General features: G+C 40.5%; 1 protein-coding gene across 1 annotated transcript in view; it reads right to left on the bottom strand.

Annotated features, from left to right (window-relative positions):
- The window catches only part of LOC125893502 (RNA-binding motif, single-stranded-interacting protein 3-like), a 103,424-nt gene extending 76,364 nt beyond the window's left edge, over positions 1 to 27,060 (bottom strand). Inside the window, exons 1-3 of the mRNA XM_049584215.1 lie at positions 27,047 to 27,060; positions 24,403 to 24,461; positions 13,704 to 13,795 (exon numbers count right to left, since the gene is read on the bottom strand). Coding sequence (XP_049440172.1) covers positions 13,704 to 13,795; positions 24,403 to 24,461; positions 27,047 to 27,060 — 165 coding nt within the window. The remainder of the gene's footprint in view (positions 1 to 13,703; positions 13,796 to 24,402; positions 24,462 to 27,046) is intronic.
- Between the last annotated feature and the right edge of the window lie 218 nt (positions 27,061 to 27,278).

The raw sequence follows: 27,278 nt of genomic DNA on the forward strand, positions 1-27,278 counted from the left end.
AATGTGATACTATTGGATAGTATTAACTAGAAATTGTATACATTTAATTGTAGCAGACTTCTTTCACATTATATTTGGTGGGGTTAATGTTCTGCATAGCAAGCTCTTTCCAAAAAAGAACGGCTGTCAACCCCACTTCTTATTGTAACATTCACAAAGTACATTTTTGCTAAGAAATCAGTATTGGCAGTGTTTGTTTTGACAATTCCTGGTTGTGTACAAATCACAAGGTAATGTACAGGGTGCTGAAGTTTGTCATCACCACATCTGGATCCATTTCCAAAGTATACTCTGGGGGAAGATCACTCTTTTGACATCAACATGGCAACATGCCAAAGAGCTGTTTGGTAACTGGCTGTATACCTGACAAACTCATTATAAGCCCAGGCTTAGTCAGTTTAAAGAACATTGCCCAAACCTGTACTTTAATCATTTTTTACGCCAACACAAAGGTAGAAGTAACATAAGACACCCTAAAGCATGATTCAGGTAGGTGTTCTTTAAAGCCACTACAAGGAACTGGATATGCAAAAGTCTCTCGTTTCTGCTGATGTCTGTGCGTGACCTACAACAGCAAATGAGACCATCGGTGTGAAGATAAGCTATTTCTATATAGTGTATATCCATACCTTTAGGAAACTGTGTCCGGGTCCGCCGCAGGTCGCTTCCAGGACGAAGCGATTTACAGCACTTAGACGGCACACTGCATCTTACCTAGCTGCTTACATTTATAAATAGTCGCTATTCCTCCTCCTCGACCCGATGTCCGTGGGGAGTTAAAATAGCAGCAATCATCGGGTAAAAGTTCTGTGAAAGCACTGGACTCACCAACAGTCAGCCATGTCTCAGTCACACAGAGAAAATCCAATCCTCAGGAAGTCAGGAAATCCTTCAGGATAAACGTTTTGTTTGCTAGCGATCTAGCATTTACCAGCTCAATCCTGGCAGCTGACAGCGTTAGCTGTCCGGGGAGCCACACACAGAGGCCGCAGGTTGCGCAAACACATGCACGAGCCAGGTAAGCTTCTTTATGACAATACGCGCTAGAGCTCATTGGAAATGTAGGCTTCATTCCGGCAAAACACTACCACTTTTGTCCACAGGATCGCCAAAATCAACTCAAAATGAAAGTTCCTTGTAGGGGCTTTAATATCTTGCCTTAGATCTTTAAAAATGGTTTCAAAATGATGGAGCGCCATGTTGGCCTTGATATTCTTAAATCATAATGTAATTTAAGGTTGTGAAATTAACCAGAAAGGACGAAAAGCCAAAGCTCACTCAAGATTTTCAGTGTACATACCAAAGAATACACACCACCTTTCCTGCTTAAAGAAGGCAGCAAGCTTGTGACATCATGTTGACTTCAGTAATAAAAGAAAGACAGTTAACGCTAGCTAGACATTCTCTCTTAAATACTGTTGGATAAACACAACAATGAGCATGCAGGGGTTTAAAAATGGCACAAATTATATGGAAAAATAACATTTTGTCGAGCTACAGTAGTGCTTATGTTAGCAAGCCGGGCTAAGACTGACTCACGCTAAAACATTTTTCAAATCTTAACAAATGTTCAAAATGTGGGAGACCACACACAAAGCGATACGTAATGATAAATTTCACAGTTTCGCTGCTGTAGTGTGTGGAGCAACTGTTCGGCCAAAACAGCACACCACACACTTACAGCTTCCACTGTCAAAACCGTAAATCTCACAAATGTCTCATCATCTAATGGGACTTTAGTGTAAGCCAACATGGCAGACAGGCTGAAGTTGTGGAGATAAAAATGGAGCATTGGTGAGTAAAAATTGTCACAAACATTAGAGATGGGGAATATATATGCTGGACAGGATGTCTAAAAGTTATAACGTTTGCTGCACAAACCTGGATATAAACAAGGATGGTTTAAATGGACATAGCACAAAGGGAAAATCCTGTGTAAATTCTGAGTTGAATCCCATTTGATGTTGCATTAAAACCCTCTGAGTTCCGCAGGACTGCAGGTGATTCTCGGGGTTTCACCTTCACAACAGGATATTGGATCATAAATACTGGACATGTTTAATATCAGAAATTGGTGCAGCCAGGATGGACTTCCAAGTGGATATAAAAAACACTCTTAACATGCCTCACACCAAAGGAAAATCTGGCAAGATGATCTTTAGCACAGTTAAAAATCAGATCTTTGCTGACCACTGTTGGGAGGGGGCATTCAGGCCCAAAATCTGCTTGATTTTCATGTAGTGTGCACCTGGCATTTGTGTAGTTTGCTAGCTTCCACTCTCTGAGTGGAATACAAACATAAGCATCATGGGTCCTTCCAAATGTTGAATGGTTTAAAGGGATAGACTGATTAAAGTGCTAACAGTTTATACACAATTATGTGTGGTCTTGTCGCATCAACTCCAGCATCAACATTTGTACATCATGCAGTGTGGCATTCTTCAATCAGAAGTACACCACAGAGGGTGATAGTGCATGTCCTAGAAATGCCAGCTTTTTCCACAAACAGGTCCAGAAATGGATCCATCCTCTTTCGAAATACTGAAACACTATCACCACAGCTGCGGTATCATTACAGTTTATAGGTTCTTACACAGAAAGAGAGAATTATAATTCCATTTAGCCCTTAATATTGTCCAACTGTCCAGAGACAAACTTAAATCTAAGCAATACATCTTCTCTGTCACTACACAACACAGCTGCTGTGTATTCTTGTAGTGTTCATGTTTTAGTAGGTTAAGAGGAATCTGAGACAGATAATGCTGAAATTCACAACAGACCATAAACCCAATGAAACATCCCAGCAGCACTATACCTGTAGATCTTCCTATTTTCAAATGACGTGTCTCTGTCACAGAGTTTGCTTTAAAAAGCGCCACCACATTTCACATTATATATGCTGGCTGGTGAAAAGATAGTGTGTCATATCTGTCTGGGAAAGGCAGGAAGAGGGAAAAGAGCAAGATAAAGCAGGCAAAGGAGAAACAGAAAAAAGAGAATACATAAAAAAAACAAGAAGGAAACAAATACATTTAAACAGGGGTGAAGGATGGGGGAAAGGAGGTGAAAAAAGACGGTGCACAGTTTCAAGAAGGAAAGACGAGAGATTGATAGACACGCAGAAGGCAGAGTGAGAAAGAGAGAGATGCACACGTCTTCCTGTCTATGTGTTTTTGTCTCCTCTCATCTTTTTATATGTCAGTCGGCTCTGTTGTCCTCCTCTTCCCATCCCCAACCTCAGCTGTCTCACACACAAACACACAAACACACACACAATATACAGGCATATACAGGCAGATGCAAGCTAGTACACACACATACAAGAAAGCACACACACACTGGATGCATCAGTAAACCATTTCATGAGAACATCAGGCATCTGGCTTTTATCAGACAGACATGCAAGACAGAGACAGAGGGAGTAAAGAAAGAAAGAAAGAAAGAGAGAAAGAAAGAAAGAAAGAAAGAAAGAAAGAAAGAAAGAAAGAAAGAAAGAAAAGACTTTAATCAGGGCTGATAAATGACAGTCATGCAACAAAGTTATGTGTGCTCATGTGTCCTCTCCCAATTTGATTCAATTCAAAGAAGCTGTATTAGTAAGGGAATCATACGTTTATGTTGCCAAAGCAAGGGTGAAATACAAAAAGCAAAAAAAACAGTACATATATTAAGGCCCCAATCGGACAGAGAGCGTTTTGCAACCTGTAAAACCTGAGGTGTGCAGCACTACCTTTTTTGTTAAAACCTGCCCTCATCACACAGAACGTTTTTTGCAGCTTGCTGAGTCTTTTTTATCGTTGCCAGGCAACCATTGAATCACAAGTCCTTAGTGTAACTGCTTTTTTGCTGAGAAGTAAACTCACAAATTATATGTTAAAATCCTCATAAAAATGAATAAGAGGAGGGCACCTATCCTGGCTCTGACTGGCGGTGAGAGGCTGTTTGCAAATATTACGTCGGTCACAGGGAAACAGAAATCTATGTTGGTTTATGAGACCCTCAGAAATGGGAGAAATCAAGGGGAGTACAACCAGCTGGTCCAGGAGCTTCGCCTGGACAATGGTTGTTTCATGACTTATTTTAGGATGAGTCGGGGACAGTTTGACAATCTGCTGTCAATTGTTGGGCATTATTATGTTTAATAAAACATTAGAAAGTAGTTGAGAGTATAGTTTGTCCAGATATGGCTTTCAGCTTGCCTTGGAAAACATTGAAAGTAAGCTTAAAGCAGCTGTGCGGAACTTTACGTTTTCGTTGATTATAGTGCCCCCTTTGGTCGAAGCGGTATGACATCCACAGCCTGGTGTCGTAAAATCTCGACTGCAGCCGGCAATTACCACATTCATTTGTTTTGGAGAGTGAGAGGAAAATCATAAATGCTCTGGTGTAGCTCTGAATTTCTTATAAACGGAGGACAACTGCCTGCTGTATATTTGTGTTCATGTCACAGTCACAGATAATTTTGTGGCGTTTGTTGTAACGTTACTAGACCAAAGCGGTTCACATCAGCTAACGTTACATTTAGCTTGCTTATAACTTCCATGTCGTCACATATTGAAGTGAAACAACGTCTAACAAGTTGTGGTATATTCTCTAAATAAAAACAAAAATTACATACCTGTCAATTAGGAAAAGGGCCAACTCGGGATCAGTTTTAAAACCTTTCAAATCTCTCAGCTCTCTCCACTTAGCGAATGCCCGACTGAGGTTTACATGCGTTTGGGCTTGAGCCCTATCACTGTCCCGTTTAGCCTTCTTCTGTTCTTTTTCTTTTAGATGGTCCTTCTTTATCCGCCATGACATTGAAAGTACAACCAAGTCCTTATAGATACATCTGGTAAAACTGTTATGTGTTCAGCAATGCCCGTTGCGTACCGCTTACTTGAAGAACACTCTCTGTAAACACGGCTCTTCTTCTTCTCTCAATTTATTGGCGGATCACAAACAACTTCCAGGTGCATACCACCACGTACTGTACAAGAGACTACTCCCTACTACATGTCATTTAGCCTGTTTTTTAAATCCTACTCGTAAACACGGCTCCTTCTTCTTCTGTGGTTTAATGGCTGTGGGCGTGCAGACTTACTTCTGCCTCCGGGTGCCGTATTCTGGTTTGCTGACTTCCGCTGTGTGTCCGACCTGAGCGAGGCTGCGCTAAATAGCCATATAGAGAAAGGCTTTTTTGTCACTGTTGGGTTCAAATAAATATGCGGATCTTCAAGGGGGGGTGATACGAACTAGGGACAGTTTTATGAATGGTAAAAAGTTCAGCACAGCTGCTTTAAGTTAGTTTAACACAAACCATGTATTCAGTGCTCTGCTGACTCTTTAGCCCCATTTCCTCCAAGAAGTACGGTATGGCACAGTTTAATTTGGTACACTTGTTTTTCCATTTCCACTGCAAAAAGTTGTGGATGGTACCAGTGGAACTATTCAATACCACCCCCATTTTTTGTCACCCCTCTGTTAGGTTACCTAACAAACAGATGTGGTGGAGCTGTGAACACTGCAGTCCATTGATTGGTCAGTAGCGGACGGTCACTCTGCTCAGGGGTGGCTGGTTTTTAGTCTAATGCTCACAGCAACTGTAGTCAGAGTAAAAAATAACTTAAAAGTCGACTGCCAGTAACTTTTAAGGTGGAACGTTTACTTGTAATGCTGCTCAATGCATGAGTTGATGACCTGAATCAATCATCACAAGTTTCACTTCAACAACTTTGACCATCAATTTAGTTTTTATATGACATAAACTAATGGGTGGATCTACAAACGTTTACATATACATTTTGGCCAGGCTATATTCTACGCAACACTGAACCTGTGAGCTTGCCTGAGAAGGACTCAATAAACAAACCTGCTATCTTTAAATATCCCATGGAGAGAGACTCTCATTGTAGTCTATTTATTTTGTTCAGAAAATGTCTGCGTACAGCCTCGTTCTGTGGACGATAAACGAGGTGCAGACTTTCCTCTGTGTCACCGATAATGAGGAAATACAGTGAGTGCTGGACGAAGGAGTGAGTGACAACAACCCCGCCCACATTTAAGAGTACTGTCTGTGGTGGAAACGCCAGGGTCTAGGTACCATGTCTGAAGGGTTACTTTTGGTTCTGAAGGTACCATACTGAAAGTGTTTGGTGGAAACGGGGCTTTTCTTATCACCACCACAGAAGGCCTGCCTCTCAAGTCATCTGACTGGACAATGGGAAAATTGCTGATGGTGTTGGGCACTTTTTTTGCACTAAATTTAAGTTTCTTAAACTCAAGCGTTCAAGGCGTTCCTGTAAAAACATGAAGTGCATAGAGCAGAAAAACACAAAAGTTCTCAACGACACAAGAGCAGCTAGCAAAATACCTCACTCTCACTGAAAACCATTACAAAAAGCTGCCCCAGGCTGCTTAAACACACTCCTGGGCTAAGTAAACAGCTACAAATAAAGAATGTGTAAACAGATACGTGGACCACTGCAATATTGTAATTAAATATATAAATAAAAATAGGTAATTTTTTCTCTGTCTATTTCATGTCACACCAAGCCCCCAACCCCCTTCTCTTTCTTTCCTTCACTATCTGTCCTCACTCAACCTTGCAACTAATGACTCTGGAGAAGGCATTACAGCACCTGCTGCAGACAAACACAGGAGGAGGGAGTTGGGACAAAAAAAAAAAAAAAAAGAGAAAAAGAAAAAAAGGGGGAGGTTGATGGTGGGTGGGTCAGATGAAGAGAACAAACTAGGCCAAAAAAGAGGGAAGAGGGGGAAGTATAAAAAGAAAAGAGAGACAGAGAAGGGGAAGGAAAGGCGGGAGGTACCAAGGACAAAGTGGAGGGAAGAAGAAGAAAGGGAGAGAGGAAGAGAGGGAGGTGTGAAGTGTCACAGCCAGTGGTACCATCTCTCTAATTAGCATAGTGACCTTGGTCCTCTGTAACTGTTATTGTACATGCACACACACACACCCACAAGTACACACACGCATATGCATAGCAGAGTGTGCATTTTTTTGTTTTTGCATAGTAAAAGCAGCACCTGATTTGAATTTTAACAAACAATAATTTAACACTGCTACATGTTTTTAGGTGGTAGGACCAGTCTTTTGTGAGGACAAAATTTCACATATATTTTACCCACACTCACGCATATATGCAGACTTGTTTTTCAGCAAGTTCAGCATGTAATTGGTTTATGCTGAAGACTGGATTCATGGACACACAAGGTGCGACATAGAAAGAAGAAACTGCATAGAAAATTAAAAAAAAATAAATGAAAATGAGATACATTCGCATCACGTATGTTAAAGTTCAGAGATACCATGGAGTTCTATGTAATGGAGGGAGTTTAAGTGTAAGGGTAACATTTAATACTTTAAGTCAAATGAAGATTCAACGTAGATGTACTTACATAGAGCGAAAGTGAAAATGAGGCAGGGAGACAGAAAAACTAACTGTGATGGAGCAGGCAAGAGAGAGGGGGGAGTACAGCTGTAGCAGTAATCATCTTTCAGGTCAACAGTAATTACCAAGAAGAGGAAGTGAGTGTAGGACACACGCACACACACACACACACACACACACACACACACACACACACACACACACACACACACACACACACATACACACACACAGTTTCTCTCTTCACATCTCAGCTTGCTGTATTTTCTTCTTGTCTCGTTTATTCCACAACCAAAACATGCACCTATCACAAAGAAGATGTCAGTGCAAGCTGCGGGGTTTAATGGATAAAGGTTTCTCACAGTGAATACAATTATATATACAACAACAGTCTAATCTTGCTTCAACTGTGCTATAATTAATTCATGGGTAATGTCAGGAAGTTACTTTAATCGTGGGTAACTCTGAGGTTGGCAGTTGATTTTTTTCAGACCTCTTACACTGTGAGATATACTGCTGCTTCTTCTCGCCTAGTGATATTTCAAGCTATTTTAAAATGACTTGCCTTGAATTTAGCTTCTTACGTAGTATATGCTGTACCCCCCACAACCCGATGTGAAACACAGCAGGACAGTGCCTGTGTTTGGCTTTGACGCTGCCTGCTGATTCCTTTGTGTCACGTGTACATTCATGTGGTTCTTCATCACAGTCACTCCTCTATCGGAATGTCTGGAAATGGGTGCCTTTTAGTATTCATATGTGTCATGATCCACGCTCTACAGGTACAACTAAAGCCCCCTGGAGACTTGGTGGTGGCCTGAAACTGTATTGCATTAAGCACACCTTAAGTTTCTCCTACACCATATCCCAGCTCTGGTGTCTTCCTGAGAGAGGCTTCAAACATTCCTGGCACTGACTGGTTTGTCCCGATACATCCGACACTTTCCCTCTGATGCTTCCAGAGCCTTGTGAAAGGGATCCTCTGATTCTGCCTGCGGCGTGACGCAAGCATGACAGAAGGCTGGTGCCTTCCATCAGTGTTCTCTTAAAATAAGTTCTCAGTGCTTAATGAGCTCTTCTAGTCAAAGAATTTAGGCTTTTATCATTTTAACTGGATTTTGGCAGTGGACAAAGTAGTTGGCTCCAATCACTGAAGAGTGCCAGGACCCAGTTTAATCTGCACTCTGAGGATCAAGGATGTCTGGGTGAAGCAGTGACCCAGTGACAACCTTTGGGTCCCAGTTTCACTGTTGCTCAATGATTAGTGGAATTTTCTCCTCCTTCAAAGCCCAAATGATAATGCTGTAATTTTATTCCAGCCTCTGATTCTTCAGTGATGCGCTTGATATGAGTGTTGATTAAATATTGTCAATATCTGTACAGAGGATTAGTTTATTTCAAATCATTAATTTATGTAACTTTATTAATGACTGTGTAAACATGCTTTCAGCTCTCACACCTTTAACACATACTCCACAGAAATGTTTTTCACAGCTATTTTTCACTCTAATCTAACCCATCTCTTAAGTCTCAATACTCACACCAGGATCTTTTAATAAGATGTGTCTCTCATCTTGCGATAATATACTCTAGTCCCCTCTGAGAGAGAGTGAGAAAAACCTAAGGTGTTAACTCAGCTATGTGGATAAATGATGATATTCAGTTTTTAAGTGTGACTGTAGAAAAGTGGAGCGATTATGGAAATCTACTGAGCTCCATGTCCACCATTTCCACCTGATAGAGCTTTGATTCAGTTGTAATGTTCAGATTAAGGATGTGAGAACTAATTATTTTTCACAGATTATTTTCACCGGTAAAAACATCCATAGAGGTTTACCTGAAACCACTGATAAAAACTCTGCTGCTGCTGATCTCCCTGCTATCCTTGACTGCACAAATGTATTCACTATTTTGTCAATAAGATTAAGGACTCCTGTAAAAACCACAACCACAGTCCATCCGAGGTGCAACCCTGTACTTTTCTACTTTCTAAGAATAAAAACCAAAAAGGCAGCTTTCATTAGAGTTTCATGATATTACATCTAAATTAAATCCAGAACTAAACTTGACACCATCTTGCAGTGAGATCACCCCAGGTGCAATACAGTGACCAGCGACCTAGAAACAAATGTGGGCCAGGGGCGTAAAGTTGAGGGCCAATGGCCCCTCTGTTAAGAGTGTTTTCACACTTGGTCCTTCTCAGCCCTCTAAACGGACTCAGAGCAGTGACTCAGCATTTTTTGTGCTTATGTGAACACTCCAAGAGAACTCAGACCCCTCTGAAGCGAACAAGGTGGTCTGAGTACGGTTCACTTCAAGTAACCCGTGCATTGTAAACACAAAGTGGTCCAGGTTCGCTTTGCTCTTTGCCACTGTATTTAACCCTCTAGATCACATGCTATTGCACTGGGACGCTTGGAAAAACAGACAAAACCACATCGACCTGTAACGCTTGCAAGGACACAGCATGAGGAGTAGTTTGGTCCATGGAAGATACTGCACATCTCCAGGTGTGGAATGTAGAATACATCAAATGGCAACAGTCTACAGCACACAGAAATGCTAAGGTCTTCCTCTAATTTTAAATTCACCTGAAAGCAAGGGGCTTCAAATCCACGCTGCAGTGCCATGCCAAGTAAGAAGAATGAACTGCGCCAACATATATTATATAAAGGCTATAGTTTGAACAGAAAGAAGACTGAAGCCCCATCAGAGCTGAAGTTGGCCAGAAAGAGAACTGAGTCCTTTTCCAAATGCACTGACAATGTGAGCACAAAAAGAACTGAGTCCCTTTTCTGTTGGTCCACTTTTTGGTGCACTTTAAGAGGACTGAGTTTGGTTTGTTTGAAAAGGACTATATGGGAAAATACTCTTACTTCCTACCCTCCTGCTTCCGGCCACTTCTGCCGGACCACACCCATCTTCAAACCCAGCCTTGATTTTGATCTTAACTACACATCTGTAAAGATTTGCAACTACACTTTGCACTAGTGCCACAATAGAGTGTGCCAGGGCTCTTCCTGGAAGAGAAAGTGAATGTGATTTTTGCATTGCGTTTTGGATTATGTCAGAAAATAAGCTTTGTGGCTAACACAAGTTTATGATACTTACAGGTTTTGTTCAGCGAGATAATCTTCACATATGAACACCTTTCATACCACATTTGAAGCTTAAATGCGATCGCAAGAAGTAAAAGCTAACGTTAGACTTTAACGGACTACATGACTACTCCATGGTTGCATGACTCTTGACGTCACCGCCACTAAGCTTTCAACTGATTTCAGCCTGATTTCTAAACTACTAATACTAAATTGATATATCTACACGTTGGAAGGTGAAAACACGAATAGAAGCTGTAATGGCGGACTGCCAGCACTCTCGCCTGTTTGGGGGTGATGATGTTTAATATCCCCGACAGGGTTTGTAGTCGTATTGAGCAACTTGCTAGCAACCGCCTTTTTTACGACACGTAAAAGCTTCAAAATTCACAAGTAGGGTATTTACTGACGTGTTTTATGTCGTAGAACAAAACCTGAAACTCGCTTAAGCTTTTGTTAACCACAGACCTTATTTGAGGCATTTTATCAAAATCCCATTCAAAAAACATATTGACTTTTAGACGAGAGAACCAGAAGTGCTAAAAGTGCTAACGGAGTTCCGGGTTTACTGGCACACTATATCGCATTGACAAAATCTGTCGACAGACGGACAAACACCCAGCAAAAATACTTAAAACTGCCTCTGTGGTAGTTCCTGCTGCAATAGGCGCCGCCAGGACCACATATTGCCATAATGACATACACAAACACACACATACAGACTCACAAAGTGAAAACAATACCAGCAGTTGCAATGTTGTTGGGGCTGATAAAGATTTAGACATTCTCACCACACCATCAATATTTGTCCCAGCAGTTTTACAGCATAAACTATTTCTACTCATTCTATTATTGTCATCAGGTCTGGTTTAACTTAATAAAATATACTAAATACATCTTGGACTTCTTAAATTGAGCACATGGCATGTTTGGATGAATGTATCTTTAAAGACATATACTACACTTATACTACATATACTCTATGTTTGGCCCATTTTAATCCACCACAGGCTCAGTGGTGATGTTCATTGTCAGATCAGTACAGCTCTATCTCCAAACCTTTCTCCAAACCCCATCCCCAAAAAACAATCAATATTCACCTTTCTTAGATGGCTCATCTTTCTCTTGCACAAAAGCCAATCATCTTTTTCTCTCTCTCCATCTACTGCCACCTCACTGCTGTGTTCGGTGGAAAAGCTTTTAACTATCTTGCAGATTAAAACTAAGAACAAAGTTTCTGTCCCAGCTAACCCACAAAACCTCTGCATACTCCGAGAAGGATGTGGGAAATAGCAAGGCATGAGTTTTCACTTCAGTCAGTCTAATTGGTACTGAATGCGTTAAAACCAAGACTTTGTCAAACCCCAATTAAGCTGCTCATCTTACAAAATGTTAGAGGCTCGAGCTGGAAATCCAACAGCAGTGTTTCCGAGACTTTCTCGCTGCACCCTGATTCAGGAAAGTTAGCCGGGACATCAGCAGCTCTGCAGCATAATTAGTTCATGAAACAGTAAGAAGTCTGTGTAATTTCATTTGGAATTGACTCCTTGCCCTCCATTCCATCCCTCCGGAAAACTCAATCTCCAAGGAGTCGAGGGTTCTTCTCTCTTTAATAACAGCTAAACACATCAACACTGCTCTTCCAAATGCCCCCTCAAGCCGTTAGGAACAAAATAAGAGATGGAAGTCTAATGAAAAGAGGTTTAATAGAAGAGCAAGCCAAAGGTGGCTCACAGGCTTGCTGCTGTTTAATTCAATGGGATGCTCCTGGTGCCTGAAGACTGGCCCATTTTAATTGCACTCCTCTCTCATTTATAAAAGGAAGTATGCAGCGATACAGCTTTAATGAATCTGAAAGCAAGGCAGGCTATTCAGTGTCTTTCTCTCACACACATTGAAGGATAATGTGATTGTGCTGGTTAGGCCCACATGTTTTGGCACAGCATGGTCGCATACAACTGCCAGCTACACACACACACAAACATGCACACACACACCTAAAACTACAAACAGAAATGATTATTAGCATTTGAGAGGAAAAAAGAGAGCAAATACACGAGGAATGAAAGAATAAAGGATGAAAGAAAACCAAGCGGCAACCTGGGGGGCTGAAAAATGAAGCCAATGCAGGAGTGCCAAAGAACTGTAGTTCTTTGAATGGCCACTTGAGGCTGGTTCCGAGAGTGAGCAAATCCCCATAAACCCCAATGTTGAAATGCCCAAATTTACAGCTGAACTACACATGTGTACAGGCTGGTACAAAAACAGTTTTGGTCTCTATAGCTAATTTCAACATTCATGACAACTGTAAGGGGAAGTGAATCTTTATAACTCATCCATTAAAGATACGCATAATTAAGGGAGTTGTTGGTTTGAGTGACAGGTGGGTGCCATCTGTTAACAAGTTGCTACCACGGCAACAATGTTGGTTTGGCCTAATCCCAAATTCACAGAGCACAGGTGCAGCTGTAGCTGTTGCTATTTCAGGGCTATTCAGGGCATTAAAGTTAATTGTAACATTACAGTTGTCAAAAAAATCTTTTAAGAGACCTGCTAAGGAGTTGGTTGTTCAGTTTTTTCAATTAGTACATTTTGTTTAGATAGTTTTAAGTCTGTTTCAAAAATTTGCATTAGCACTGGTACAGTTAACCATAGCTGTAAATGCACTTTGCTAACCAAGCTAGCAGCTAGCATAAGGGTTATCTCCACCCTTTCGTCCAAATACCTTTGGCTCCAAAAATCCAAGATAGTGATGTCCAAAATGTCAAATTTACAAGGCCTCGATACAGGAGTCCACACATTAATGGCTGTCTATTATACAGTCAATGAGGAAACCTTGCTCACCCACTTACATCATCTGCTCCATCTTTTCTCCCATGTTTTCAGGGATTTGATCAATACTCTCATCATGACCATAGCTGTTCAATAATCTCATCAATGACGAACTCAAAGCTGCAACTATTGGTCTCAAATAAATCAATACAACAATATAACTGATATACAATAAATCCAGTGATTATCATTATCGACACCACACTACTGTAGTCCATATTATTATTATGACCACAAAAAACATCACCACCATCACCATCAGCTTTCTGCAGGGCTCACAGACAGTGACTGAGTTAACCTGAAGAACAGCACTATAAAAAAAGCCAAACACCTCAGTAACATGTAAAGCAGACCAAAGAGTGAAGGGTGGAGGGGGGCTTACCTTCGCCATCTGTGCCTGGACTCCACTGGCTTTGAGCGAGGCCACAGCCTTCTGAGCTGCTGCAGGGCTGTCAAAGTCCACAAAGCCATAGCCTGTACATACACACACACACAGGAGATGGTGAGGAGGAGCAAGGTAAGAGAAAAACGGGATTAAGAGATGAAGAATATCAGTTAATGTTGTTCTGAATATCACCTTTTCTTTAATGCTGCATAAATTCCATAAATGTGTCAAATTCAAGTCAGGTCACGTATTTAATGAAAGCTGCTAGTTCCCCCATTAAATGTGTTTTAGCACAGAACATCAACAGAATTGGTGTCATAACAGTAACTCTTGCTATCTTGTTTATGAGCTAAAATGTCTTCTAATGTCTGCCCAAGTTTTTTCTGTACTATGGCTCTTTTTAATGAAATCATGTCTATGTTATGTAATGACTCTAATGTCTTCCACTGCACTGATGGGTGCTCACCATTAGTTCCCTGTAGATGTACACATTCTATACCATGTGCATAGTAGGACTGCAACCAGTTTTCATGGCAAAATAATCTGTTGATTATTTTCTTGATTAGTTGCTTAATTGTTTTCAGTCTATAAAATGTTAGAAAATGAGGAACAATGTTGATCAGTGTGTCCAAAAGCCCAAGATGATGCTCTTTAATATTTTGTTTTGCCAACAAGCCAAAGATATTCAGTTTACTGTCATAGAGGAGTAAAGAAACCAGAAAAAAAATCACACTGATGAAGCCAAAATCAGAGAACTTATTTTTTTTAATTACTCAAACTGATTTAATGAATATCAAGTTAGTTTGAGATTAATTTAAAAGTTAACAACTAATCAATTAACCATTGCAGGTCTGGTGTATAGTGAGTACATGCTGAAAGAATTCTTTAGCAATAAATGTAAAATCTACTGGCTTCCTTTCGCCTGACATTTAATATCCCAGTGCATTGCATTGTGCTCGTTTCGTCCCTGCGCTACACTAAATCTGTCAGTACATATGGGGTTCCTATAGTAGTGGCCAATACAAGTGACATCAAGAAAAATTCTCTACATTTAATGCAACCATTAAAGTGATTCAGAGTCTTGTTTAAAGAAAGAAAGACGCGGAGAGAATGAGCATCAGTCGATTTTATTGCGATATGGTCTGCGTCATGTTGTGTGTCTCTGTGTGTGTATGTGTGCACAGTGTATCTGTCAAACTGCTGACGCTCTGGGGATCTAGGTCGGGCCCTGCAGGAAGCGCTGAAGGACAAAAGGTCTGAACACACACATATCAATCTCTACTTTCAGAAATACGCCCTGTTTTACTGGGTCACATGGGTGGGGCTGCAAAGAGATGTCAAATAGACAGAAAGAAGTAAAAGAGACACAGCCTGTCTGCATGGCAGCTTGCGTGCAAGTGTGTGTGGTGAACAAAAATGAGAGACTGTTGGTACAAGGATAGTTTTGACTGTTTGTTTAAATGAGAGACTTAATAAAAGAGACATATTGACACGCATGTATTAAGCCGGAAAGATAAATGTTGGGAAAGCAGAGCAGCTTTGAAATTCCAGCTGTAGTTTTGAGTGGGTTGTGTATTAACACAATTAAATGATCCACATTTCAAAAGCCTCACTCATTACAATCCTAAATGTAAACATGTTAAGAATGAGGGACTACACGTTCTCTCGATCTCACACACCCATACACACACACACTCCTCATTTCTAACATCTGTGCTTGTCTGTCTGTTTTTTCCAGGATTTGGAGCCACGCTCTGTTTTGCTGATAAGCAGATGATTTTTTATTGTTCAAAGGCAGCAAGCTGCTTTCACAGCAAGATATGTACTGCACACACAAATATTTATACTGTTGCTAATGAGAAACCCATAATTTAGTCAAAATAGGATAGCGCAAACACACACACAAACATATGATGTGCGCACATTAACGACTGGGACAAACACAGATCCAGACAAGCATTAATACACACACATATACAGTATGCAGAGAAACACAAGCATTCGCAGTCTTTTTTAAATCTATATTCATCTAATTAGGGCCACACCAAAACAGCTGAAGTAATTGAGAATGCACAAACATACAGCATTCATTAGTAGCCTGGCAAGATGCTTTCATTTTATTCCAGAAAAATTTGAGAAGTTCCAGTTCTCATATCTCACACTTGAACTAATGGGTGTTTGTTTAACCAAAGACTGTCCATGTAATTAGTGGTAAAATAAAACCTAAACACAGCTCACAATGGATAATTCGATCACTACTAGTCCACAACACAGTTTTTTTGTTTGATGGCAGAAGTTCAACATTATCGGCCGCACACGTTTTTGTTAAAATAAAGTGACTGTGCTGAAAAAGCTGGTGTTTTAAAGGGGAATCCAAAGATTTTACATATCAAAGACTGTTTGCAGGTCTAATAGAGTACAACTAAATATGTGAAAAAAATAGTATGAAGCCTTTTGTGGCTCCAGAGGGAGCTCATCGAATTCAGATAAACTGTCTCAGGTGACATCATTTCAGCATCTGCAGGGGCTGAAGTTGAAAGAAAAAATCTGGGGGTGCGGAGTTAGAAATAAGCTAGCAACCAGACCTCTGTAGCCTGCTCTTCATCTGCTTGAGGCTAGCCATTGAGGTTAAATCACCTGCTCCTAATACCACACCTGAAACTCCTATCGACCTGTTTGTATTTGAGATGAATTGTGGGTAATGTAGGCAGCAGGTTTTGGCAAGGAGGAGGAATGTGTGGAATAAAAAAGACAATAACGCTGGTTCTGGTACATCTGTTTTGATGCTTTGCACTTTAAACTGTCCAACATGAGTCCGACAGTGCAAAGCCAAAATGAAGTACTCATTTTAAAGAAAAGAAAAAAAGCTACTTAAAAAATAATGAGCCATTTGTGTTTTATATGTACCAGCCTTTTAAGTCACTAATGCCATAGTCTGAGTGGGCGGAAGTTCGCTGCATAGATCAGCCTCTCATTGGGCGGAACGAGCCACCCGCTGAAGTCCCGCCCTATCACCTCCGGTTGTGTAGCAGTTTTCAACCATTTTCAACACGTCCTTTACTAACTTTTGCGGTGTTTGATCTTGCGGGGATGTAGCCATTTTTCTGCTGTGGTTCGCGTCTTGTAGGCGATATTTTTGTGGGCGTGTTACACCAAAACCTGTTTCCTCCCGGCAATATTTTTGCAAGCGCACCGTTGCTGTGGCACCGCCCAGAATGATTGTGATTAGTTGAAAGAAATACAAGCAGCCGGGGCATTTTTTTCTCCAATCTTAAAGTGAGAGTCGGCCCAGCCAGACCTTTCTTTTCTTGAGAAAGGTCTGGTGAGCGAGACTACTAATGCCACAATCCTTTACCAAAGCTTATTTCACATCAGTAAAGTCTCAATTCATTATTTAAGGCCCATCAGCTTCTGCACAAAACAAATCATATTTCCGAAAGCATATATCTCGGAGTCAGCACTGTGACACCTTCTAATTGTCTCACTTAGATTAGTTCATTTGTTAAGCAGTTTATTTAACCACTTCCATTTCCTCCTTTGTAATAATTAAGTATGAAATTCATTATGGATTATTATATTTCTGTGTTATGAGGGCAGCAGGGGGTTCCATGATACAGCAGGTCTGCATAACAAATGTAATTTTACTCACTATCAGTAGCCTGTGGCCTTAATAGCCAATTTTCAATTATTTTGGATCCCTCCAGGATGAAAAGTTTGAAATTTACAGAGACTAAATAAAGAGGCCACATTAAACAAATAGAATTTGTAGACGGTTGGCTCAGTTTGTGTGTTAGAGGGAAGTATTGTAACATTATAATATTTTAAGCCCTGTATAATGATAGGGTGAGCTTATGATGACTTTGACATAGTGTTATGTTATTTTATCATAACTAGATTACTTTGAAATATTGGTAACCTAATAACTTTTTTCAATTACTGTACTGTAATTACGTTGGTCTGTTTTTATTAATCCAGTGCAGCAGGATGTTATTTCTCTCACGTTATATTGATATAATACTATAGGGACTGGTTGATTTGTATATTAGCATATTTGCACAGCTTTAATGCAGTTTATTTTTGTTGAAGTTGATCAATGAAATATAATCATCAGTGTGGGTAAGTTATGGTGCTAATAGCACTTAGGTGTAATCGGCTAACTGTGCCGGTTATTGGCCTTCAAACTAGAGGTTTGAGACTTGTAATGTAACTAAGAGCCACTTCGTAGAGCTGCTCTGTTTACAGTGACTTACCAATCAACTGTGTATATCAAATGTGTCCTCAGTTATACCGAACAGGAAATATGAGTCCATGTCTCAAGAGCCTTGATCTCTTCATAAAACTAAGTTGTTGTAGATGCTGGCATGTAATCAAGCTTTGTCCTGCACATATTAGTCAGTCCTTACACCTAACGATGTCTGAGTGTCAGCTTGGGTGGAAAAACACCTATAGCCAGACACCATCCCAGACAAATGAATGATCGAAACATTTTTTCAAATGTTCATCTCATTGACAAGTTCTATATGACAGAACATCAGCCTTGAAATGTGCCATTTCCTCTGGCTATATTCATCACTCATGGAGCGTTTAGTGTTTTCCGAAAAAAGTATTTGCCCCACCCTCCAGGAAGGTCAGAGGTCAAGTATCAGTGACAGAACACACCCCAGGAGCTCGTTGGGATTCATTGTCTTGCTCAAGGACACTTTAGCTGAGTGGAGGCTTGTTGAGTCTGTGAGCAGATGCCTGCCTCAAGCTGATGGACAGTTTCCCAAATTATTACAACACGCTTCTGCCCTAAATTGAATTCAGAAATTTTCATATAAACCCATAAACTAAAACCTACCATCTTTAGTTTGGTGAAAAATTCTCATCTCATGTGAGTGATAGCTCTTCTGCAGGATGATAAGGATATTTCCAGATAACGGCAGAATGAAAAATAATATCTCTGAATTATATAATCCTCCTCATTTGTGCCCTGTCCCTCCCATCTGTGGCCTTATGATGACACAGAGATGAAAATTCATCTTGCTCAGTCAGGCCTGACAAATATTCCACTCGTGAATGAAGAAAAAACACAACAACATTTTATTACGAAGCGCACTCCCACGTGAATACACACTCATATGCGCTCATAGACACAGATGGAAGCACAGATAAACATGAGCACACACACACACACACACACACACACACACACATGTAGCTCCCATCTAATCTCCTGAGCTCCCAGAGTTCCTGGCCTTGGGCCATTAGAATGGGCTAACCGAGTACAGAGGGAAAAGGAGAGAGAGAGAAAGAGCAAAGGAGGAACAGGGGGAAGCAGTGTGTTGGGGGGAGACAGAGAGAGTGGCAGGCAGAGAGAGAGAGTAAGAATGAGATGAAAATCAGGAGGGAGAGAGGCAGAGAAAAGGCAGGAGACATGGAGACAGTGAGAGAGAGGGCGCTTGTCTTTGGGAAATGGAAATCCTTTACAATCTAAAGTGGTTTCCTCTCCCTTCCTTCCTCCATCCTGTGCTCTGTGCCCTCTCCCTCCCCCAGAGCTCCCACGCTGCTAACTAGAAAACTGTCAGTGTATTTAACATTGAGCCCGCTACAAAGCCGAGGATTCCACAAAGAAAATCTTTATATTATTTCAGAGAACAAAGCAAAAGATCTGCTTTCTTTGTTCACTGAAATGAGAGTGCATTAAACAGTAATTCTTAAGAAACTGTTTCTTTTAAGAGCTAACATTTTAATGTATCTATGCACCATATATTAATATATTTCCATATTGTTTCAGAGACCACATCAACTTTTCAGGGACAAAAAAAAGCAAAGACGCCTTGAAGACAGTGCATATTTGCATTCATTGCATATGGCTTGAGGAGGTTTTAAATGCCTGGGAATCATAAAATTTCAGAGCACCAAAAATTTATTAAGATAAAAATAAAAACCACCACCGAAACTGGGATAAATAAGCTGCCTACTGACGGCAGCAGTGTACAAACTGACCGAACACCATCCCTGCAGACTGCAAAGGAAGAGGACTTTATTTATTTACCTGTCTCCCTGTCTCTCACGCTCTCTACCTATCTCTCTTTCCCCTCTGCTGAATCTTCCTGAAAAGAAGAGGCTGTCTGCTAAATCATCAGTTTCAAGGGGTCCCCTTCCTTTTCTGTCAGCCCCAGGTTATTTTTTGCCCCCCTCCCTCCACCTCCCCAGGCCTCCTCCCATCCATCCCTCCCTTTCCAAGAGAACTCTCTGTGCCAATTTGTACTCTCTTAGTCACGCTAAGCACTTATCTTGTCCCTGCTGAATGCCTCTGCAATCAAACCAACACTTATCCGGTTGTAAGGCATTCTAATGGCGGCCTGATAATGAAACTCCTTCACTGTGAGTTAACAACTGGCTGAGAGATGTATGAAGTCTACATCACAAGCAGTGAATTTGCTGAAGAGAGCCACAGCCTGCAGAAGTTGCCCTGCCTGCTACAGTTGCAGCTGCAGTATTTTCTGCATTAAACAATAAGCATAAATTTATGGCTGGATGTAACAGTTTGTGTTTTGAAACAGTCTCTCAAGACATGCACACCATTTTTTTGTCACTCACAAACAGATAGGCTCACTGCTTTCACAATAAAAATGCCCAGATTTTTAAAAATAATACCTTCTTATGTAACTGAAAGTACTGTCTCTTTTACACGAGGACAACAGAAAACTAAATAAATAAATTAAAAGATAGTACACAGTTAAACCACTGAGTTGCAAACATATTTAAAATAAATTGGTTTTTTTTAATGATTTGTAAAATGAAAAAAATCACATTATTACTCCCATACATCTTTAAAGCTACTTTTCTCTTCAGGATGGGCACATCACCCTGAGGCTCAGACACCACTGAGTCTATTTTACCCTTTGTCCTTGTTTATCTTTAGCTAATCTGTATTTGACCCATTTTCTTAATTATGCGCACACATGCAACAGCTCATTCATGCAGCTGTATGCTTTCACAAGTGATACTTCTGGCTACAAATTCAAACCTTTTCCTCTGTAGTGATTTTTAGTTTAACACATCAGCCCAAAATGTAACTTAGTGTAATTAAACCAGGCTGTCAACTTGCTGCTTGAGTCTGAAGTCATTAACTGATGTTGCAAAACATGCTGACTATAAATCACACTCCTTCAGTCATGTATTTTTACTTGTATCACCAGAAGTGTAACTATACATGGCGGTGACGCAGCCCTCCTGTCTATTTTTGTAAGAGAAACTATTTCCCTCAGTAGAAACAAAGCTTTTATTTACTTTAATTTCACAGATAAGAAACAATAAATTGTAAAGACAATAAAGCCTCCACAAAAATAGCATTTTAAGTCTTGTGTGTGATTTGTCCTTCAGGGATTTATACTTAGGGATTTATCCTAGCTTCATATGAGCAGAGGAAAAGTACGCTAGCTGCTAGGCTAATTTATACAGTGTGAAATGCCACATTAGCATGTTGTATTTGTGGGTAAAATGTGTCCAGATAAAGACAAGTGCTTTGTTTGTGAATGCTGCAAGTTATAGTGAAGCCAATTTGTGTATTTGTGTTTGAAATTGTCGCTATTAAGCCATGTTTAAAGCAGCTGTGCGGAACTTTTTACCATTTATAAAAGTATAGTGACATTACAACAAACGCCACAAAATTATCTGTGACTGTGACATGAACACAAATATACAGCAGGCAGTTGTCCTCAGTTTATAAGAAATTCAGAGCTACACCAGAACATTTATGATTTTCCTCTTGCTCTCCAAAACAAATGCATGTGGTAATTGCCGGCTGCAGTCGAGATTTTACGACACCAGGCTGTGGGTGTCATACCGCTTCGACCAAAGGGGGCACTATAATCAACAAAAACGTAAAGTTCCGCACAGCTGCTTTAATGTCTGTTTTGGGTGTGTTTTGAATCAACTAAACTTAACAGCACTTCACAGAAACCCTGCAGCCATCTAGTGGTTTGGAGGTGTAACTGCAGAGTGACACAGACACACCAAACACACAAGTATAAATGCTCACAAGGGCGAAGGCCATGTGCGTAGGCTACAGTGTAGGCTCTGCATAGAGCTGACGCACAAGTATAAATCTGCTTAACGCATTGCTTAGCCTTGCCTCCCCCCCCCCGGCCACATGAATGTTGAACATATTATTTTTTTCTATTTTTCTAATTGTCAACAAAATCCCACAGGAAGACCACAACCAACAGCACCCTGTCTGAGGTTCGTAGCCCCACATTTTTTCATTCCCACTGAAGTCATACATCCTCCTGAACACTGTTTTTTTTTTTTTTTTTTTTTAAAAAAGGCTAAATAATTGCAAAGGGACTCCCACGCACTGTCTAACTTGCAATAAATAATTTATTTACAACATTTCGGTAGACCCGTTTTGCCTGATGAAGGTCTAGTACCGAAACATCATAAATAAATTATTTATTGCAAGTTAGACAGTGTGCGGGAGTCCTTTTGCAACTTTTTGGTCTTCTCTCTCCAACACGCCTGTGTTTTTTAATAGATGTGTGAAGTGTTTCCTTTGCTCTAAAGTCTAAATAATTGCCTCAAATAGTTGGGCACTGTAGTTTTCAGCAGACGTTACAGACAGAGTAAACAGTGTATTTGCTGAAGACTCTTTTCTGCTGCAAATGAATACACAAGTGGTGCTTTGGTGCAGTGATTCTCAAGCTTGTTTGTGTCTTTTTTGCCCCTAAATTGATTCACATTAGGTCACGGACCCCTGTTTGATAAGGTTTAGCTTCAGAGACCTCCATCTAAGAAGATTCTGCTTGTTAGATATGATTAAGATGATTAATTATTTTACAGTTGTCAGCTACAGTAGTGGGAAAAAACTGTGGAGGAAGCTAAACTAATGATCAGAATAGCCACTGTTATCACTTGTACTCACACTGGGCTCACTTCTATAGTGAATTAAATAGTCAGGATAAACTTTACTCCATTTTCTGGGGACCCCGTGGAACTCCCTCAAGGTCCCCTGGGGTCCCTGACCCCTGGTTGAGAACCCCTGCTCTAGTGGGTATTTATGGCAGCAGGGCTATGTTGGATTGACTCAAAATAAACTACAGTGCCCATGTCCATTGTAACTAAGGAACATGTCAAGGGTATGGGTCGTTGTGTGTCTGTAACAGTTGTTGGACACAAAGGAGCTATATAAATATCCACTTTAAATCAGATCAAGGTTGGTTTTGGTCAAGTTTGTAAGCACTGCATTTAAATGCCTTTTTTCATATGCAATTGGATCTTAAATAAAACATATTATTTCCCATTTGTAAATCACACTAAAAGAAGCATGAAGCCATAATTGGCAAACATAATAATCATGAGCTGGAGCACCAAGGCTGTACTGAATCAAGATTTTTAAACTGCATTTCAAGTAACAGCAATGAAAAAATTTAATGAGTTGAGAAAATGGAAGAATAACTGATAATTATCAGTAGGTTTATAGAATCTTCTGCCTTCCCTTCGGCTTCGCTGTAATGATGTCAGGACAGGCATTTCAATATGCTCTGAGAGCTCAAAGCAATATTTGATTATGTGATGCCAATGCAGGTACTGGAATGATGAAGTTTGTATGATTTATATAACTGGGCATTTAAAAAGATCCAAGATAATAACTAAAGTAAAAGAGTTTTCAGGGGAGATTCAATGAGGTTTGGTGTTCCCATCATTTTGGTAAGACAGGCAGGACTGCAATCATTTACTCAAAATATTTTATCCTAGGTAATCACAGCAGATGAAGTCTTAGAATTTGCATTAACATCTCTGCCATTGCTATCAATCAGACTAGCTTTTCCTTCACTCATACCATTGAGGCTGATGCGCTGATTACAGGGCATTTGTGCTGTTGTCCCAAACCATGTCAGTATACCTTTGAGTACAACCCTGGCAGATGAGCAGCAATCATGCTGAACACATGCTCTTGTGTGCCTCTTCAAAAGCAGACGACTACAATCATATTGATTAGTGCTTTGTTCCAACCACTCCAACAATCAAGCAGACCCTCATCAGAAGACACTTGAGTGAGCCTCATTCACCACAGAGAGTATTTCAAACACATTGTGGCTATTGTATGGCGTTCTCCGTTTGGATTTGGCCAATGACAACAATGCCAACATCTTGCTTTCAAAAGCTGCTTAACTCTGAGTATCATTAGGGTGCAATCCTGAAATCACCATCATAGAGAGATAAAACAAAATAAAGGTACTAGCAGTGCATCATTTAGCTAGATTAAAGGGTGATATGCTCATTATGGCAGTCAATACTGTTGTGTTGTATACAGTGTAAAAACCCACACCCTTACCACATAGCTAAACACACACTTCTGAGGCAAACACAGGGACTTTGAGCAACAGCACACACAGCACAAGCTGAAGTAATTTGTTTTAATTTGACGTCACACAGTCTGTTGACAGACATTTTTAGCCCTCTGTGAAAAGCTTTAGACATTGATTAATTGGGGATGCAAAAAAAATACAAGAGGAAGGAATATATAACAACAAAACCACTCCTCAGAGTGGACTGATTGGTCTGCCTGTAAGTTGCCAGCTTTAATGAACTCTTGACTGATGTTTTCCAGATGCAAATTTCATATCAGAATCTGGGTTTGTGAATTATAGTGTGACTCTGCTAGACTACAAATAACCACACCATATAAAGTCAATGGATTCTCACTCACCTTTGCATTGATTGGTGTTCTTGTCTAGGATGGCCTTTGTTGACACAATCTTCCCATATCTGTAAAAATGACAATGAAATATTCTGATTAGTTGTTATTTCAGTGTTGATATTTTTAACATCTTTTTGTCTTATGATTGCTGCATGGCTCTAAGATGGGTCCAGAAATATTTCAACAAATTGATTGCCATGAAATTTACAGACATTCTTGATTCCCAGAGGCTGAATTTTAATAACTTTGGTGACCCTCTGACCTTTAATCAAGCATCACCATGAGGTTCACGTTTGTGGATTTGAGTAAAGTGCTTCAACATTTATTCAATGGATTTCCGCAAACTTTCTTACAAACAGCCATATTCCCCCAAAATAGTCCAATACTTTGGTTTCTGACCAAGCACCTGCAAAACTAATGACACTCCTATCTGGCTCAAGTTTGTTTTTCTGTTTAGCTAAAATGAGCGAATGCTAACATGCTAACCACGCTAAATTGAGATGGTAAATTTAGTAAACATTTTTCCTGCTAAACATCAGCACGTTAGCATCATCGTGAGCATGTCAACATGCTAGCATTAGCATTTAGCTCAAAGCACCACTGTGCCCAAGTAGAACAAAGTAGCGTCTAAAAACAATAAATGTTACCTTCTCTGAAATAATATTTTTAGGTGCAACCGTGAAAATGTTTCCACAAAGTTTGAATTCAACAGGATGCAAAGAAAGCATTCAAAAAATTAAATTGGCACACAAAACTGAACAAAGTCTGAACGTAAAACAGCTTTTCAGGGTGTCCCCAAGAGACTCCAACTCATCACAGTTACATTTTTATTCTATCTATGCCACTATCTGTCCATTCTGTCCTTATCTGTTTCAAATCTCACCCGTAGGCCTCAGAACACAGACAGTACTGTCTCATAAATGATGATAATAACTAGACATCTGTATGGCACCCTGCTTGGAGGGCCTATAAGAGAGACAGACAGCCTCCATACCTCTCTCTCGATCTGTTCCCACTGCCCACTTTTAATGTCTATCCGTTTCGCTACCTTACTCTCTTTCTTGCGTTTGACACCCCTGCCTCTATCTTTGTCTTCTTCCCTTATTTCCCCTTCCATCCCACTTCTATTCTCCAGCTCTCTGTTCTCAGAGAGAAGTTAATAATGTTTCTTATCAGCCCAGTCTTTCAGTCCTCCTGGAAGGAGAGGGGCGAGAAAACAGAAAACTGAGAAAGAGGCTGAGAAGGTATGAGGAGAGAGGGAAAAAGGAGACAGAGAGGAGGGGGGGAGGGAGAGAAAGACTGAGAGAGAAAGCTTGGATCGCTGAGATCAGTCTGGATCACTGCCTAGCTCTGTGGATGACACTTTTTAATTAATGTTTTAACACTGCTGCACAATGACTGACTGGCTGGCTGAGTGACTATCAAACAGATTGACAGACCGACAAGCTGGCTGACTGGCTAGCTGACTGGCTGATGGCCACAGGTGAGGGAGGGAAGCATATTCACTCTTCCCTTTTAGAGAAAAAGGGGGAGACAGAGAGGATAGAGAAATCAGGAGAGGAGACAGTGTGGGAGGTTACAAGCCGAGAGGGTGAATAAGGCAAAGGGAGGTGGGGGGGGGGGGGGGGACTCGGCGGAATGAGAAATAGATGAGGAGAGGGAGAGCAGTCAGTCAAAAGATAAAAAGAGACACTGAAGGCGAGGAGGAAGCGAGGTAGTCAGGGAGCGATAGGGAGATAGTAAGAGGTGTTTAATAAAGAAGAGATCATTTAGTTGTCACCATCAGGAGAGTCTCTGTCAGCCAACTGCTTCTGTCAGTGAGAAGAAGAGAACAGAGACTCGCTCGCCTGACAGCTTCACATCAAACTCTATTGGGACAGGAGACTTTAGAAATAAAGACAGAAAAAAGGCTTTAAAAGTCTGCTATCACACATAACACGACAGCTGAGCAGCTTATGATCTTGAAATTGGTAGAGAGAAAATCACCACTTCTTCAGACAATGCTCAATTTTCATACATTTTTCTGCAATTTAGGATATTTTTAGGGTATTTACAAATCCACCAAATATAATGTTTGTTTGGATGTTTTTTCTTTCTTTCTTTCTTTTTTTTTTTTTTTTTACAAAGTCATGCCTGGTGGTAAACAAGGTCTTTGGCCTGCGGTTTTGGGGAGCAATCCAACTGTTGAAGGCGTAGAAAACACTCTGAAAAAACAAGGCAAGACTAATCGCCCACACACATACGCAAAGACAAACACACATGCAGACGCACGCGCAAGGCAACATCGCAGATCAAAAACACCAAAGCGGTAATCACACACATTACACACACCATCTGGCAATACCCAGCTCTTTGTTGACTTCAGCCTCAGTGTGATTCAAACTTAGTGCGTGTGTATGTGTGTGTGTGTGTGTGTGCGCGTCAGTGTGTGAGTGTAAACATCTACGGTGCATGTGTGTGAGTGAATGTGCCTGTTGAGTGAGTATGAATGCATGACAAAAATCTCATGCACCATCGGTGTTTTGGCAGGTTGTTTTTCCCCGCAGAAAAGTGAAACATTTCCAGACTGTTAGTTCGTTTGCGTGTGTGTGTCTGTGTGTGTGTCTGTGTGTGTGAAAAAGAAAGACAGTGAGAAAGACAAAGAGAGCCGTACCTGGCCTGACACATTATGAATCTTGAAAAAATATGTTCCGAGTTGTCACAAAGAGGAAAACAAATACGGGGTATATTTACTGCGTGGCTGTGTTTGTGTTATCCCCAGATCAATGTGTGTGACGTACAAGTATAAATCCACCTGTACGTTCTCTAGTTACACAATTTAGCCAGACTGAAAAACAAAAGAAGAAGAGAGGAGAAAGGGATGACACCATAGCCTCTGGGAAATG

This window comes from Epinephelus fuscoguttatus, linkage group LG8 (assembly GCF_011397635.1).
Source record: "Epinephelus fuscoguttatus linkage group LG8, E.fuscoguttatus.final_Chr_v1".
NCBI classification, from domain to species: domain Eukaryota; kingdom Metazoa; phylum Chordata; class Actinopteri; order Perciformes; family Serranidae; genus Epinephelus; species Epinephelus fuscoguttatus.